The 18,850-nt window shown below is 41.7% G+C and overlaps 1 protein-coding gene across 6 annotated transcripts in view; it reads right to left on the reverse strand.

Moving 5' to 3' along the window:
- TEDC1 (tubulin epsilon and delta complex 1) overlaps positions 1-18,850 on the reverse strand; it is a 73,576-nt gene that overhangs the window by 29,023 nt on the left and 25,703 nt on the right. For 4 of the 6 annotated variants that reach the window (XM_080406778.1, XM_080406776.1, XM_080406774.1 and 1 more), the window contains exon 5: positions 17,011-17,109. The exons of the other annotated variants lie outside the window; for them this stretch is intronic. In XM_080406778.1, coding sequence (XP_080262904.1) covers positions 17,011-17,109 — 99 coding nt within the window. The remainder of the gene's footprint in view (positions 1-17,010; positions 17,110-18,850) is intronic. 6 annotated transcript variants of the gene reach the window in all.

The raw sequence follows: 18,850 nt of genomic DNA on the forward strand, positions 1-18,850 counted from the left end.
TTCAACTTGAATTTTGGTAATATGAATACTAGTTATGAATATCTAACAATCACAGGAGAGAAATGGAGAAGTTCCTTCCAAAAAATGCAAAGAAAGGAGTAAACACTCATGAAAAAGTTACACAATTTACATTATCTGTATTAAACCATAACTGGGATTAAGGCTTTAGAGACCTAACCAAGCATCCGATGAAATAAATTACAACACAACCTCATCTCTGCTACCAGTACAAAAGTCCCTTACCAAAAAAACCCAAGCAAACCTTGATAAGTGAGCGCCTTGCAGCAGGCAGGCTGCTAGGCAGATGACATTTGGTTTAAAAGAGCACATACTGCCAAAATTGCACTTTCATAGGGCCAAGTTTTGAGACCCCTTCACCAAAAGACAGATAAAAATCTTGATATCATAAACATCTCAGGCTGGACAAATACACAATGCTGTAGGTGGACATACTCAGTGCTCCAAAATTCAGTTCCACGCTGATTTCTTCAGAGGCAGAGCTAGATACCCCTTGAAGGCTGAAGCAAAAATAGAGTCCTGAAAACTAGGAAGTCACGCTGGAGTTGTGTGAAGTACAAGCAGCTAAACAGCAAAACCCAACAGACCAATAAGCAGCTTCTAGCCACAAGGCAAAGAAAGATCTACTCATGTCATTTCTTCATTTCTCTGCCTGTGAAATACTGCTGTGGGTTGAGACAGAGCAAGAGAAACACCACAGCCCAACCATCACAAAGTGAGTGGGGATCAGAAAGGCTCCTGGATGACAAAAGTGGATGAGAACTTCTCCCAGTACCAGCTACAAACCCCACAGCAACCTTGACCAAAACACCAGCAGTGATGGGGCATGTCCCTCTGTAGCTCCAGAAGCAGGTATTTCTGTGCCTGCCGAGCATCATCTCTTTCGGAATTGTAATGGTATTTTTCTTTTGTCATGCAGACTATAAGGGAAAACAGGACTTGGATCTTTTGCAGAAGGTAAAATACATAAAATACAAAACACAGCAGTTTTGGGTGGAGGAGAGCAATTCCAGATGCCTGGATGTGTGCAAAACCTTCAACTCCTGAAACAAAATATGTGAGTTTTCAACTCACTGACACCAGTTTGATACCACCATGGCTTGAACTTCCATTGAGCTATCTCAGTTTTACACTGCTGAGAGCAGGGAATCAAACCACTAGTTAAAAACTTAAGTGACAAAGATCATCATTATAAAACTTAATTGCTATTTGTGGAGGGATTTAGAAAACAGCTGTTTAAAGTGAAACTGAAAGAAAACAGAATGTAAAGCAAACAAAGTGAGGCATTTGGCACGTAAAAATTGTACCACAGCTTTCACATTGATAGGCAATGAACTGGGAAGCACTAACAACGACATTCATTTGCAGAGGAACAGGTCAATGAATGGACCACTTTGAATTTTTCCCCTGTGGAAATGGCACATGTTAGAACAGGGAAAAAAGATCAGGAAGAAGATGACTGAAGTGTGAGTTTTATACTCTAACAGCCAAGATCAAGACATATAAGAACAGAGAAGGTACATGTTTTCTTCCCAATAGGTACCACTGATTTTGGGTGCCTAACTTGGCATACTTGAAGAGCCAAATTTTCAGGCAGTACTAAGTACCTTTTGCTGCATATATGCTCAGCTAAAGCACATGCAGTAAGCACCAAAAATCACAATTTGCTTTAGACAAATCTCTCCTGCCAGACGATTTCAAAAGAAAGCACCAAATTGTATCACAGTACTGCCCAACAGCTGTTCATATTGTACTGCCAACCAGAACCCTCATGTAGCTGATGTCAAAAAAGACCATTATTCATCTGCTTTTATTCAGACTGTTTCTGTACACAGAATAAAGCATTACCCATACTCAGGTTTGGGGTTCCCCCCCCCCCCCCCCCCCATATACTTGCCCATTTTCCTATATTTTTAACAGATTGCAAAAATGCACGCAGGTCAACATGAACAAGCAATTTCTAATTTGTGTGTGTGTTAGGACTAGTGACTTCAGCAGGGGAACTAACCCTTTAGGTTTTACCCTCTCCCCTTTATCATTCCATCCATCCTTCCCACCAGCTTATTATATCCACTTACCGTGTCCTTCCTTGACATCTTTATCCTGCATTTGGCAGTGAACAGACAAAAACACTACCCTTACACAAAAGCAAAGGAATGCTTTTTTTTTTTTTTTTTTTTTTTTTAATTCAGCCTGTATTGCAAACACTTACTAAGCCAAGGGCTTGGCTTTTTATTTTTTCCTCCCCTTGAACTTTAGTACTTTCTCTTCAAAATAAAGGGCTATGTTGCACAAGCTGTGCACAAGTGATGTCAAACTCCTGTGGGGAGTTCCGTATTCTCAACTGCATACACCACAGGCTGCCAGTCCCAAAGGCCACGTAAGGCTCCCCGGCCTCCTTCTCCTGCTCCCTGCGAGAAGAGGGACCCAGAGGCACAAGTGAGGTGCCTTCCTGATGCAGACCTTCCCACAGGTGCCTGCCAGTTCAGGTCTCTGCCACCTTCTTTGCCTACTGGCCCGTAAGGACCAGGTGGTCCCTAACCTAGAACTGGATGAACAGTGACATCCAGGGCTTCCCCAGTTTCTGCTCATCAGGGACAGAGCTGCATGGCTTCACCTGCACTCCCAGGGTACCAGCAGATGTACGTCATGACTAGGGACTGGCTTCTACAGCATCCACAGCAACGGAAACCCAACCTCTAAGCACTAACAAATATAAATGTTAAACAAAATTTAGCTCTCACCCAAAGACAGGAAAAACAAACACAAAGAAGGATAGCTTCCACCACTGCAGACAAACAGCACAGAGAATTATCACAAATGTTCATGTTAGTTAAAAAATGAATTTAAAAAGTCATTTGCTATGTGGATTAATCTTAGCTTGCCAACTTGATACGAATACAGTTCCTCCCAGCCTAGCTCTTCTTTGACAAGCCATCAAAGCCTATCATGCATGCAGGTATTTTCACACATTTTAAAAAAATGCATTATTGACTAGAGAAACTACTAATTTGAAGTCTGCTACAGTCTCCCTTATGTCAATTCATTCTTCTTGCTAGTCTTTTAACACACTCCTTTAAATTAAGCAACAAACATTTAAAAAGAACCACAAATACTGAAACCACTTGCAAAGCATGAGTAACAGCTGATTTTATAACTCTATTTCCTTGGCTATTTAAAAAAACAAAAATACCTGCCAGGAGAGCTGAGTTAACATTATGGGCCAATTGCACAGAAAGTTTAATTTTACAAGGCTATAAAAAAAGCTCTGCCAGTCTCCTCCCAATCTGAGCTGCATTCTCACCTCTAAAAAGCAGAGTTCAACTCAGTTCAGCTTTCCAGCAACAGTTCAGTTGTGACCAAAGCCATTGCAATATATGAATTTAACTAGTTTTCTTCTTTAATTAGCCTGAGGCTGGAGAATGCAGTGGTCCCATTTTGCTTGACCTTCTAAACAGGTTAAGTGTTTTTTTGATGCAGTGGTGGATGCAGAACAACAGAGGTCCCAACGAGGGATCACAAGATCATCATAGCTCCGGGGCACTTCAGGATCAGCCTTCACCAGAAGCCATAATTTGGGGACAAGAGAAGAGTGACATGCCTGAAGTCCATTTTGTGTTAGAAGCTAATAACCGATAACTTTTAGATGAAAACAACAGTCAAGACTCCACAAGCAAAGATGCTCTGCACTCTCTAGTGGCTACTGTTGGCTTCAAGGCACAATTCAAGAGATTGGTTATGAGTTTTAAAGCTCCTCACCTTAAAGTTTTTTTCCTGAGATTTAATTTGTTCCTTCAGCACCCAATACCTCAGTTAAGATCCACTGGGCTGGACTGATGAGACCCTTTCAGACTCCAACACCAAAGAATGGCAGCAAGTAAGCAACTCTCGCTTTGAAGCCTCCTACCAAGGAAAGTTAAGAGGCAGCATGACCAGGTTATTTTGATATGACTATGGAGACAAGACAGACTTCACACCACACGTGCCCCTGCACATCAGCCTCAGCTGACAAATGTGAATTTCATTATTCAGCTTACAGACAACAGATATGAAGTTGGCACCACCTTTTCCGTAGCACCATATGGGACCACAGAGCCTGCCTGGCCTCCCTGTGCTGGCCCCAAAGCATCACCTGAGCTGGGGCAGCTTCCTCCCACCGCTGGATTTCTTAGCACTTCCACCAAAAACAAAAATCCAATGCCAACTGATGACAAAGCACCTCAGACTTATCTCTCCAGCTTATTAATTCCAGCTGCATTGTCTCAGGTGAAATTATATTATAGTATATCACTGTCATTGTCACTGTCACAGCATTCAAATTATGTGAAGTACAGCATAAAACAAGCAAAAGCACAAGAGCAGCAGTGAAACTCAGTATCATCTTATCAGTTTTCCTGTCACTGGCAATCACAACCAAGCGTTCGTATCAGTCAATCCACATAATGCAGTTCCTACTTCAGTGCAGTATGCATCTACCATGGTTTAGATTTCTTCCTTTCTTAGGGTGTAGGAGACTAAGATGTTGCTGCTACATAGTCCAACAATTTACGGGGTCCGTGATGAACCACTGCATCATTTTTCAAGGACCAAGAACTCTACATGCTTGGTCAATAAAATGTACAAAGTAATAACTCATCTGCAAAAAATGGTGATGGCACCTCTAGAACTGCAGCAATATTAACTCCTCTTTTTTTTTTTATGGATAAATTTAGCTGAAGGTAATATTAGTGACAAATTGCAGCCTGGGGAAATTTTCAGATCAAGGTAATAATGCCATGAGGTAGAATGATTTGCTTTAGCATTGCTATATAATGCTGTCAGTTCTTCCAATGGGACACTAATTGCAGCCAGAGGCCACCTTGCTTAAAAAAATACCTGAAGAAATATTTTAGCACTAAAACTGTCTGGAGTAATAAAAAAATAAAGCATCCTTCCCAAGAAGGGGCACTGGGAAAGTAAAATTGGGTACAGAGTTCAACAACTAAATGATTCATGGCTGGGTGACAAGCTAGCGCTTGTCAGCTGAAGAAGCTGGTCTCGTGCTAACACCGTCAGCTGCCCAGCAGACTCACAAGGACGGGAAGGGACCTCTGGAGGTCCCTAATCCAACCTCCTGCTGAAAGCAAGGTGCTCAGGGATCTGTCCAGCAAGTTCTGAACAACAACAACAGCGATGCCACCCCTTCTCCAGATCTGTTTCCAGAGTTTGACCACCGTTCATGGCCATTTTTTCCCCTTATATTAGGCCAGAATTACTCACGTTCCAACTTGTGTCTGTTGCCCCTTCTCCTGTTGTAGTACACCTCTGAAAAGAGCCTGCTCCATGCTCCAGCTCTGACCACTTCAATGGCCTTACTGGACTTGCTCCTGTATGCCATTGTCCTTGTGGTGGGGAGCCCAAACCAGACACCTAGCACTCGGTCCCACGAGCGCTGGGCAGAGGGACAGGATCCCTCCGTTTGCCCCACCAGCTTTATTCCTGCTAACACAGCCCAGGATGCAGTCAGCCTTTGCTGCCTGGGCACACTGCTGGCTCCTGGGCAACCTGTTGCCCACCTGGACCCCCAAGGTATTGGGTTCAGGGCAGGTTTTGGTTTTGTTTGTTAGGATTTTTTGCAAAGCTGCTTATTAAGCAGTCAGCTCCCAGCCTGTTCCATCCCAAGGGGTTATTCCATCCCAGATGCAGGCCTTTGCACCAGCCTTTACTGAGCTTCCTGAGGCTTCTCTCAGCTCATTTCTGCAGCCTCAGTCCCCCTGAACAGCAGCACTACCCTCCACTGTTATGCCCAATGTGGTACTGTCCACGCACTTGCTGGTGGTGTGCTCCACCCCATCATTTAAGCCATGAATAAGACTTTAAGCAGTACTGCCCCAAAAGCTGATCCCAGAGAGCTACAACAACAACCAGGCACCAATTCGAGTTCAGTGGCCCAAAACATTTTCCGCTCGCACTGCCACTCACTTACCCAGCCCACCTCTAACCAGCTTGGCTACAAGGATATTCCTTTAGTGATACAAATGCAGACACATTCTCTGACCCTGTGTGCCTTTCTCAAAGCTCTTTAATGACACATTTCTGGCTCCTTCTAGGATGGGATACTCCACACTACTTTGAAAGGGAATGACCAGCAGGATCCGAGGGGACTGCGGAGGTGGAAAGTGCCTGACCCAGAGCAGGCAGAACTAAACCAGCCAGTAACAGCAGCCATCAGATGAGCAGAAAACAGCTTGACACTGCAGTTGCAGGGAAGGAGAAACAGAGGAGACTGTTTTATCATATTCATTGATATTTAAAGCAGTTTAGCTCCTGCAGAAGCTTCTTTCTTTCTTTCTTTCTACAGCATGAGGAAGAGTCACTCCATGCATTTCTACCCTCTCCAGTCTTCCCAAATTAACTCACGCACAGGTACCCACATTCATCCCTTCTCCTGCCATCGACCCCAAACTTCCACCCTGACCTCCAGCTGCTTCTTGGCTCTGGATAGTCCTTGTCAATCTTCCAGATAGGATCTGGAAGATCTGCTGCTTCCAAAAGGGGGTAAAACCTCCAGCAGCAGCACAATAGGCATGACCAGGGAAGTTAGGAGAGGAGTTCCTCACCCAAGACAACTGGTCCACTGTCTGCCCCAACAGGAGATCACACAAAGCATCCAAAGGCAAGTAATTTTTTTTTTCCTCCAAAGACATCTTTTCTAAAATTGACTCAAATCTGCCTTAGAAATACTAATATACACTATCTTGCACAATTTGATTGCTCTTGCTTCTACAGTGCACAGCTGGCTGGAGCCTTTCACTTTCTCCGTAAGGATCAGGAACTCTGCTACAAGTAGAGACAGTCTAAAAGTAGCTTTGAAGCCACCTGACCTCTGTAATACTTCCTGATTTTACACTGGTAACAAGGGTTGCATCTGCTCTGCCTCATTTTTGCAAATGAGTACCTGATCCAATGTTTCCAACAGGTTTTAATAACTACTATAGCAAACCATGTTTTACATGATAAATGTCAGCAAATGAAGTGAAAACCAATTGCCTAAGGTATTTCAGAAGGAAAATGACATGGCAGCCTACCTCTCCTTTTGTAGAGTAAATCATTAAAAAAAAGCAGGAATAAAATCTTTTGTTCCTGCCACACAGCACAGGGTGGGCAGCACATGCTGTCACTGACAGTTTCTTTGTTTTCTTAGTGCTTATTCTTTCCTTGCAATGAAATGTGAAAAGGAAAAATGATATCTGGATCAGGTTTTTTTATCTCATTTTTAAATTCTTTGTTCAGTAACCACTCTCCTACTCTACAGGAAAAACATAGCAACCACCAAATCAAATTGTACAAAGACAGTACAATTACTGGACCAGCAGTGGGTAACGAGGGGTTCCCATGTACACAGCCAGAAGAAACAAAATCAACAGCTTTTTCCAATTTCAGTAACCTTAAAACCAACAGAGCCTTCTCCCAGAAAAACAACAAGTGGGAAGTATTCTGCATGTTAAAGGTGATCTAGGCAGTCCTGCTAAGAGGACCAAAACACTTTAACGTATCATGCTGAACATCCTCACATACAAGGAAAATGTGGGTTTCCCAGTACAGCTTACCATCCCTGCAGGCTCTGAAACTCTACCCACCCCAGTACAGCAGATTTCACTCCGCACAGCACTGCAGCAGGCACTCTGCTCCTGACACTACACCACCGAAAGACCAAAGTAGAGATTTCTACAGAGAAAGAATGAATCTTTCAAGCAACATAACCCATGGGGATTTAAGGCCAGTTCTTGCTCCGCTGTTCTGCTTACTGATACCTGGGCACCAAGGGGAAAGCAGGAGTCTCGGACAGGGTCAGGAAACCAGCTCAGACCAGCCAAGTATCACTGACATGCTCTTGACCCTGCTCATCATACAGCAACACCAAGACTATATTTTGTTTGAGCCTGAAGACAACCTTCATATTAAATCCTTTTAGCCTCCACTCTCTCTTATTTGAACGACCACCATCAAAAATAGATTACTCAGGATCATTCAGCTCCCTCGAGCTTTGTGTGAGCCTCCAGGCCTCCTGCATTTAGGTGCTGGAGCTCCATATATAATTCAGTACGTTATCAGATCTGTTCTCTTCTGCAATATTAATGTCAGCTCCCATGTTAGTTCTCACCAATCTGACTACCATGCATGTAAAATGTCTTAAGTAACTGGCTGGAACAATAACACAAAACATTAAGTAATTTAACAGGGGCTGGGAAGCATTTGACTGTCAGTGTTATTCAGAGCTCATAGCAGTAAGTATGTTTTACACTTTTAATGGACAATCCAGCAAGATAAGTGCTAAGGTTGGAAACTGAAGTATTCGAAGTTTAAAAGTGACTGAATTCAAGCTGCCTAAACAACACTAATTTGACCATCCCAAGTGTATAAACTAGAATTATGTGACCAAAATATTTCCCTTCATAATCTGTCTCACCAAGGACACAGAATGACTGTGCTCAGTCCAGAAGCTATTCCTTTCCCTTTTAAATTGCATATTATTCTGTCTGTACTTCAGAGGGAAGCCATGGACTTATTTGCCATACATCATTCAAATCTCATTTTGAAGACAGAATTTTTATCTTCCACATAAACAAGTTATCTTTCCTAATGACCCATGTGAGATGAGATGATAGTATTATTGTCATTTTACAAATGGGAAATGAAAGCAAAGAGATTAAAGTAAAATGTTTCCATTTCTTTTGGATGCCTTACCTGAATCTTCTGAGACTGGATTTTTCAGATCATGGATACCCAGTGCAACGCAACAATTTGCAGAGATGCTTGAGGTAGTTTTCACCGAGTTAGTTCCTGAGTCAACATAGCCATGGCACACCACCTCAGCTCATCAGCTCTAGCAGAAGAAACTAGGCAGATGGCCTAGGCTGCATTAACACGCACCACTCTACTGACTAGGATCCAGCCTAATACTTCAGCAGAGCAGTCAGTGTGCTGCAAGGACCTACTACACCATCTGGGGTTACAGCTAGCATTACTAGGTGATGCTGTCTGCACTGCTGAAACTCTTGAGGGGCTCCAAGCAGAGGTCCCAGCAAGTTCAGTAGCAGCTAGGAACACTCATCATGTCCAGAAATCAGATCTCCGAGCATCAAATTTGACACATAAAAAATGTGATCAGCAGTCCACCATGCAATCTAGTTTAAGTAACTTGACACAGTGAACATGAGAACCCAAAGGCACAGAAGTATTGCAGCTCTCCAGGACAAAGCTCTGCTGCCTCAGCACTTAGGGCTTCCTTCCTCTTCCAATGATTCTCCCACTCTTACTGCTACTTCTTCACCTTCATGAATCACTTTCTTCACCACAGCTCTGACTCAAGAAACAAGGCACTCTGCTCTCTGAACAACGCAACAGCTCTGGGATAAAATATCCTAATAAACATACATTACACCACAACATCACACTCCAATTTAGACTTAACATCTTTGATGTTGCAGGAGGAATTTTACCTTTCTAAAAAGATACACAATGGATATCTCTGATGTACATCTGCAAGATCATAACTTCTAGAGATACTAGACATGCTTCAGACTCTTGGGTCAATAAACTAAATAGCAGCAACAGTAGGTTGTCCACTCAGACCATCGCTGGAGGGGTATGACATTTGCCTGCAAGTAGAGAATTTCTCAGAGCAAGGAGCAAAATAGTGATTTGAGTCCTTAGACAGACTCATCTTCCCTGTTCACAGCTCCATCCTAACTCTCCTCCCCAGTCCTGCCTCCCATATTCAGCCCTTCCTGCCACAGCCATTCTTCAGTGCCTCAGTCTCTTTTCACCCAGACAGTCTGAATTCTTTCACACCAGAGACACCTTGCCTCCCCAATGTCCTCATGCAGGCTTCTTGTCCAGTGGTTTCTTCCAGCTCCTGCCTTCACTGAACAACAACCAGAGCAAAGAGGCTCTTCACTGTCCATCCTATGCCCTTCCTCTGCCTGTCCAGAACCCTACTTCTGCTCCCAGCCTAACACAGTCAGTCCATGTTCCCTGTGTTCTTCAACGAATAATGTTAGAATGGCTTAGTAAAAGGAAATTAAACCTGGGAAGAGAGGAAAACCTGAATATTTTAAAAGGGCAAAGCATTTGCAATTTTCATTCAAAGTGCTGTGGCAAGCATAATTATGCAAATGCAAAAAACTTGTCATAATTGACCTTTTCAAAACATGTGTGTCCACGAACATACAATTCATTGTTGAACCCTGAAATTTATTAAAGGTCAGTAGTTCTAGAACTTCTTCTCATTTCATCATTAAAGAACTTCAGATGCACCCAGTAGCAACCAATGAAAACCAAACTTGCTTAAAAACAGGTAAAAAATCTGTACCTTTAAAAAGTTCTGTAAAAGGAAAAGAAAAAAATTGTTCTTGCTACAGAATCTATCAGTTTACTTGCTGTTCTGAAAATTCAGCAATGCCAGAATCCAAGGACTCTGGTAATCTGATGCCCTGTGAGCAGATTTAGTAAATGGTCAGGAATCACTACTGACTCAAACTGAGTATATTCTGGCAGTGTGAAGTCTCAAATCTCATTGTGTTTAGATCCTTTGGAGCTGGCCACTTCTTCTGCCCCATTGCTCCAAAAACTGTGTCACAGACCTCTGTATTACTTCAGGGAAGATCGTTCTTCAACTCTCCAATCTCCTTCACAGCAACACGGTCTTCTTTCCACCTTGAAAATTGGTTCATGCTACAATCTTTCAGCGAAGAGATCACACAAAGCCTGGCATAACACCTAGTAAAATGAAAATTTCTGTGGAGTCAAGACTGGCCAAGGAGGGATTTCAGACGGAACATGCACAGGAAAAAAATACCCAACCAACCCCCCCCCACATTTTCACCAATATTCACAAGCTCTGAGGCAATTTACTCTTGAACTTTATGATGTATCATTTCTTATGCAAGGTCCACTTGAGAAATTTTTTTCCTTTCAAGAAACTGAAACACGATGACAAATAGGCAAAGCTGTCCTTAATAAGAACAGTAGTTGCAACATGAAATACTGATCCTGTTCCATGACAGAAATGACAGAACTATGGCTTTTACCAAGGGAATGAAGTAACAAATGTATAAAAATTGAGGGCCAGCTCAAACAGAATTAGTTGTCAGAACATCACAGAAGATAATGAATCTATGACAACTTATACCATTGAAGGCAGCTTGTCCTTGAAGCTCAAGGTCATTTTTTTAGAAAAGAACAGATCTTTCTTCTGGTATTTGCATGCAGCACAAGCCTTCGCTTCCTGAATTAATCTTCTACACAGCAGCATCACAGACTATAGCATAAATGAGATTTTTTTTCCATTGGTATCTACACTCTGAGAAATGTGTTGGTTCAACTGCTTCTTGCACAGCAGATGGAAGGACATCAGAAAATATCAGATTGTCCCCTAGCAGGCTCTTTGAAACTCAAATAAGGTTACATACCCTTCACCCCACCATACAAGACCATAACAGGGTTGATTACAGAAATACTACATACTAGCACAGGTCTGTGTCAAATCAGTAATGTGACACAGTGTCGGGCTTAGCAGCAGGGTTTTAACTGTTTATTTTCATTTAGCATCTGCCTGCAGCATCTGTCACCCCTGGGAACGTTCCATGAAGTCCCAAACAACCAGCACAAGGGCACCAAATATAGCCTGGCAACAGCTGGAATTATCCGGCCATAGTTAAACCACTTTCATCCAAGACAGTCAGCAACTTCGGCTCCATTTCTGGAGATAATATAATACCATAGGAATTATTCAGTAACCAGCTGAATAACTTGTATTAAGACTTCATTTTTGTTTGACGTATGTTCCAGGAAGCGGTGCTGTCACTTGGACTGAAATGGACCAAAAAAACTCTTCACATTTTTGGTGTTTGTGCACTGAACATACTGGTTGATATTACCATTTTAGCATGCCTACGCAGATAAAATACTTCAGCAGATCAGGAGGGCTTTACACAAGTGCGCAAGCCCACATGAGCATGCACATGATGCAAAGTGAAGACTGAAATTTCATGCAAAGTAACTAGTAAACGCACGTTTAACATATTTGAAAATTCAAATCCTATCAGTTCCTAATGCTTCCAATCTGAATACACTTGTTCTGAAAAGAACAGAAGCTTTTTAGTGCTTTGCATGAATTCAAACCACGGGCTATTACTCATAGAGAATAAACCTGTTGTGTCACCCATCTGTAACGGCCATCTGGGACAGATGTTTTAAATGGAAACTCATGAGATATAGGGTCCACAATCAAGTTATCTTACAACTTGATCATTTACCCCTTGAATGTCCCAGTAAGAAGTTATGGAGTCCTGCCTGACTGAAGGAAGCAATACACAGACTGTACACTGGCTCTTCCCTCCCTGATAAGTGAACAGTCCAGAAAGCGGATCAATGCTATGCCCATACCATCCTATCCCATCCCACACAATCCCTGCTGCTTGGAGAGCTAAAGCTCACCTGAAGATTTTATGGACATGGAATTGATCATACATTATGTACGCTAGGTCAGACAGACTATTTGTTTGCTTCTATTTGCTTGCTGTCAAGGACCTCAGCTCCTTAAGCCCCTTTAAAATGTGTTAATGATCAACAAGTATAAATATTTTTCACAAAATTCCGAAACAATGTTATTAGCTATTCACATCCAAATTCCACAGAATTTTTTCCACATCCATCTGGCAGACAGCTGCATTATTTATTTGCTGTAACACTCAGTAAATTGATCTACTGGCATTTAAAGGTGTCATCTTTACTCATTACAATTTCAATGATCCCTCCAGCACTGTCAGCCACCATTATACCAATGACCCGAGTTCTGACTACAACTTTTAATCTCTGCTAATCACAAAACCTGCAAGACTGAATTACACATATGAAGTAGTATATGAAGACGCAGAAGAAACTGAATGACTAGGCTGTTTTGCTTCAAAAGTTCATTGATCTCTATATGGTAACAATTTGATGAGAAAGATAATTTAATGACTTTTAAGTGCAACATACATTTTTTTCAAGCTCAAGGTAAAACATTAGAACCAATGACGCTGCAATGTAGAATTAAGGTAAATGGATTTCACAGACAAGCATGGGATTATATTCTATTATGCTCACAATAATGAAAAACTACCTAGTTGGTCATATGTCAAAACCACTGCCCTCACAGTCAAAGGAGGAATGCAACCACATCTTCAGAGACAGACCATACTGCTCTGGAAAGTTTGGGGCAGACGCTGCTTACCCTCAGCCACATCTTCTGCACATTCTCTCCAATACACCTCAAAACTATTCTAGCCAGAGTGCCAGATTCCAGAACTCCATCTCTGCCCTGAAATATTTCAGACTGGCAGGTAACAGCAGCCCGCCAGACCAATTGACTAGGGGAACCATTACAAAATGAGCAGCCCCGAAACAGCTTGGAAAACGTACCACAACGCAAGACATTCAAGACACTCTAGACTATGTTCTAGCACACTGATACATGCAAGAGGTTTTCAAGAAAAGACACAATGAACATCCAAACTCCCGAGCGATGCACAGGCTGTTGCACACTGTCATGCTGTAATCATCCCCAACTTACAGGCTCTAGCATGGCCTTGCAGTCAAATGGCAACACCTGACTGACATGTTTCTGCTGAGAAAATGACCATCAGTGTATTTCTCATGCAACACACTGCAAGCCAGGGAGTACTCAAAAAGACATGACAGCATCTTGGGAAAGAAAGGACATACATGTAGATGTCAAGAGCTAACACGAGCATGCACATGTACTTCAACTGGAAACTGAACACCAGCTGAAATGTCACCACCTATTCACTGACACCCTGGGCGTCACAGGAACTAAACACGATGGTGACCTGCAGCTCACAGCCACACACATTATATATAACCACAGCCAAGCCAACCACAGGAAAAGTTGGAATTTTGATCATGCCTCACTAGAGAAAAATATAATTAAAACTATTACGCTTGGAAAACTTCCAGCTCTATGAATCTGACAAAGACGTTTATGATGATAAAAGAATAATAATGTCCAGTAAAATCCCTGTACATAAAAGCAATAAAAGATTTTTATAGTCAGAAGATCAAGGGAAGAACATTTTAAAGAAGTTAACGTGCAACTTCTAGAGGAAAGGAGCAGCATAACTTTTCCATTTCATAAACTGAAGTTTAACTTCACAGCTATCTGTATCCTATCACACTTTTCCCATCAGACTAAACATCTCGTTTTATTACGGATCACAGCAACTTATCTTGTTGGATATTTTTTGATGAAAATGAACTCTAAGCTTCAATAAAAACAGCCCAAAGTCCTCTCTGTGAGAGATAATTTTTGACACTTCAATCCACTTCACATTTCTATCCTTTGAAGGGTGCCTAACATGAGAAGGAATTCCTAAAACCATCCAATAACAGGGGTGCATTACAGTAAAACATACTGACAAGCTTGCTCTTTCTATTGATCCATGTAGCAGGTTGTTATCTGAGGTAACATTAACAGAAATGTCACATTACTTTAAAGAGAAAAAAATTATTTCACAGTTTTTGGAAAAAACATTTGGCAGAGTGCTGCCATCTGCACCAATATTTGAAAACCAAGCTATTCAAATATGCATAATTTACTTAATCTTATCAAGATATTTGAAAATTAGATGCTTTTTATTACATTTTCCAAAGAAGCATCACTTTGCATATTGAGTATTATATCCATCTGGAAAACTGAGACTTGAAACAGCCTTGCCTTTTCAAGTCCATACCACCTTGTTGTATAAGGCTTTTCATACACACTGAGTGTATGACTTCTGGAAGCTGCTTTTGGGAAATAAGGGTAAAGGGAGACAGAAACTACAAAGATTGCTCAAATGATGGCAATAAGAATTTTAAATCTTTCAAAAATATGTATATTGAAGTGTTGTGATGATTTCCTGCAATTTTTCCTGTTTATTTTAGAATCGGGTACAAGAGAGCAGCTTAGAGGAACCCCTTTTCTTGAACAAGTTTGAGAACTTCAAGAACTTCACAGCTGATTATGCTGCCAAACAATTCCAATTCTGGACCAGTCCAAGCAGTTAAGTGACCTGAGAAAAGAATTTCAAACACACATACACTGCAGTTTGTTTGGGGTTGTACCTGTTAGAGCCCAGAAACCAGAGATGGTGACTGTGGCCACTCATTTATTTGCAGAAAACATCTTCTGCCACCCTGCCTCTGTCCCTCTCAGTGATCACCCCTGAAGAGGTGCCCTTTGTTTCATGTATTTGCTGTTTAAGCCTGGGAAAGGTGGAATGAAGACACCACAGATTTTAACTAAGCCACACAGCTGCCCACTAAACCTTCTAGATGATAGTGCTTTTACCTAACCACAATGTTCAAAATACAAAAAGATTCTTTCCATTTTATCTTGAGCCTCCACTGAAAAGCACACACCTGAAGCAGACATCCAGCAAAGGGAGCAGCATGCAAGAAACAAAACTCCTGGAATGATTCATTAACAGCAGACTCAAAACCAAACAGACTTCAAGAGTATTGTTTTGCTTTACTGTAACAGACCAGTGTCATACTCAGGGTAAGGCTTTGGAAAAAGGTGGTTGCAAAGTCCTTCTACACAGCCTAGCAGTTTCTAGTACCAGCCCATCAGACCTTTCTAGACATTTGCTAAGCTCTGGAAGACTCTCAAGTACAGGCTTCAGAGGTCTGTGCTGCTGTGTGCTCTGAGCTGCTGAGCAAACCATAGGAGGCGGACTGTGAAGCAGAAATGGAAAAGAAATCTCAAGCTGACTTAGCCATTTACTCTAGAAAAAACGTAATTTCCCAAGAAAACGTTCTAAACAGCTGAACGTGAACCATTCATCCAAGGAATACTCAGTAATGAAAGATTAACATCCGCTTTACTTCAGGGAGTTTGAACATAAGACTGTCTCCCACCTTGAAATCTACTTTTCTTAATTTCTTTGTGCATGGTATTTACAATGGCCAGTTCTGTTAAGGCGGCAGCAGAAAGAATATCTTTGAGTAAACAGATTTGGACAGATAGCAGAAATTTGCCAAATACCAATTTGGTTACGGACGAGCTTAAAACCTCAATTTTGTTTCAGTTTCACATAGAACGAACTCTGTTACAAAGTGATAGGTAAAACAAATGTATTATATTGTATTAAAACAAGTGAATTGTACTACTTCAAGTAATAAACTGAAACATTATAATGGGTATTTGAGAGCAGCAGGAATATATACCTAAGGGTAACAGACTACACTAGGAAAAATGATGCTGTCCTAGAAGGTTCTGGCTGAACACACAGAGAAATACTTTTTTACTGTGAGGATGACTGAGCATGGAGCAGGTCACCCAGAGAAGCTGTGGAGTCTCCATCCTTGAAAATATTCAAAAAACATCTGGACATGGGCACGGGCAGCCTGTTCTGGGTAGATCCCTGCCCACTTCAACCATTCTGTGCCTCTAAAATATTTCCAAAACAAAGCCCCTTACTACCATCCAAGAAGGCAGTCAACTCAGGAATACTAGCATCAGGTGTGCTTTGGCTCTCCAGGAGAGATAAACCAGATCTCTCCATGTTCTCACTGGCAGTCCACTCAGCCAAGGTCACAGGCAGATACTCTGCCTGGCTGGCCCAGATGTGGTTACTGGTAGTATAAAACAGCAGTCAGCCAGCTGATCTAGAATGTTTTATTCTGCAAGTCTTTTCTTCAGTGGCAGTTTCAGTTAGGTCTCTTCCGACTCCCTCTCTACCAGTTTTTACACAACTTCGCCTAATACCTTTGGGTCTGTGTTACATCGAACTAGAAGAAACCATTTGGTGAATACAAGTTATAAGAGAGGAAATTGGCAATCCAATATATAAGCCCTTCTGTTTGGAAACCAAGTTTAAAACACGTTACAAGGAGTGCAGTCTTTTGCTGAACAGTGTTTGTGTAAAGCATTATAAGCACATCCAAGAATTACAGGAGAAGCATTACCTGCTTGTAGTTCTCCGGTTGCCTAACAAGATCTGTTTCTGTGACAGAAAGATGTCCAAGGATCTGGTCTGTATGGGAGCCACTGGTGAATAAATGGATCTGGAATAGATTAATTTAAAAGATATTTGTCAGTACAAGGCCCAGATCATTAGCAACATCATTAACTACCATTTAATGGCTGCATGGATTGGAACAGTGATGTGAACCAGTGGTTACAAGCCCATTCCCAATGGACAAGTTCAAACGTAACTACTACCACCAACACAACAATAGACCTTTTCAAAACAGCCTGCAGCAAATTATGATCATGCACCACAATCATCTCACAAAATGGTCCATCTGGTATTGTTACCAGAAACACATGCAAGAATTGCTACTGCTGCTGCCACAGTAAAATGGAAAGACTTCTCTCTTCATCCTGCCTTGAAGTCTTTTTCCTTACACTACACATGCTCTTGTGCATAGCATGAAAGGAGAAACCATTTACACAGATAGCAAGTGTCTTAACAGAGGTGAAGGATACCCTCAAAATAATTTTTTATTTCTTCCTCTAAAGCAGAAAATACTACCTAGTTACAGTAAGTTTCTCTTTTCGTGCTATATATTGTCAGCTTTTGCTTACTGGGACCTTGTCCCAGCTGCACTAGTGACGGTATCATCAATTATTTGACGAAAAAGCTTCCCAAGTTAGTCAAGGGAACAATAAAAAGCAATTCCTCCTATTCAGAGCTGATCCCTTTGTTACTGTAATAACTGCAGCTGCCAAACAAGATAGCAGTGCACATTTGTCAGACAATCACTCATATTTCATTAATATTTCTGCCAGAAGACAGAGAGTGTTTCCTGCTTTTCTTCCTTTATTCTAATATGAACTTTATCATACACTTGGGTATTGACAACTATTTTAAAGTTGACAGGCACTGGGTAATTATCAACCCGTCCCTGAAACTTCAGAATATTTTAGCGTTCCTTTGCCAAAACTCACTTCTGGTGACAACCATCTGTCACATGTGCAGAGCTATGTGAGTTTAAAAATAAAAGAGCACCTCCCCGCACAATGTTCTTCCTTTCTACTTGCCACTCCTCTCCCTGCTGCACTCTTGCGTAACTCTGTCTGCCAAATCTTTGGGCCTCCAGCACAAGGACTGAATTTCAGCCCTTCTTCAAAAGTATGTGGCAGCAGCATCACTGGCTAAAGCCCAAAACAAATACTCTAAAGCTGTAACAACAGAGCAATAAAATGTTCCCCTGAGACCAGACTAGATGAACACTGGAATAATCCAGTATTTGTATTTTTACAATCTGTTAGTGATAACCACAACATACTGAAGATGAAGCTAGACTTACAGAGAGAAACAGTATCAAGGTAAAAGAAGCAGGTGAGAGGGTGAGACAGAGCGTGTGTATATGCTTCACCGCACTGGAACAGTCTGAGGTGGAGGCAGGTCTGATTAACCTTACACTAACCTTTGCATGAGAGTACAGGCAGAGCCCCCCACCGAGCGCCACTTCTGGGGAGTTTCCCATACCAATTCCTAAATGCCCTTGACACCCCCGCAGGGAGATCAGCTTGTTTAATTCACCTAAGAGAAGATGAAAAGGGGGCTTGTTCATACATCTCACACACTTGCACAGAGAGAAGAAACTACTGCATTACAGAATGCACTATTGAGATCTAATGGCAAGTGCATTTTAGGAAAACCCAAAGATTTTCAAACCAAATATCTCAAGATATAATTAACCAATGCAGTAATTTACAGAATAACATGGTAGATTCTTCACACCAAGATACAGATGCGCCTAACAATTATGGTTAATTCACCCAAATTACTGACAACAA

This window comes from Falco punctatus (genome assembly GCF_963210335.1).
Source record: "Falco punctatus genome assembly, chromosome: 11".
Taxonomy (NCBI): Eukaryota; Metazoa; Chordata; class Aves; order Falconiformes; family Falconidae; genus Falco; species Falco punctatus.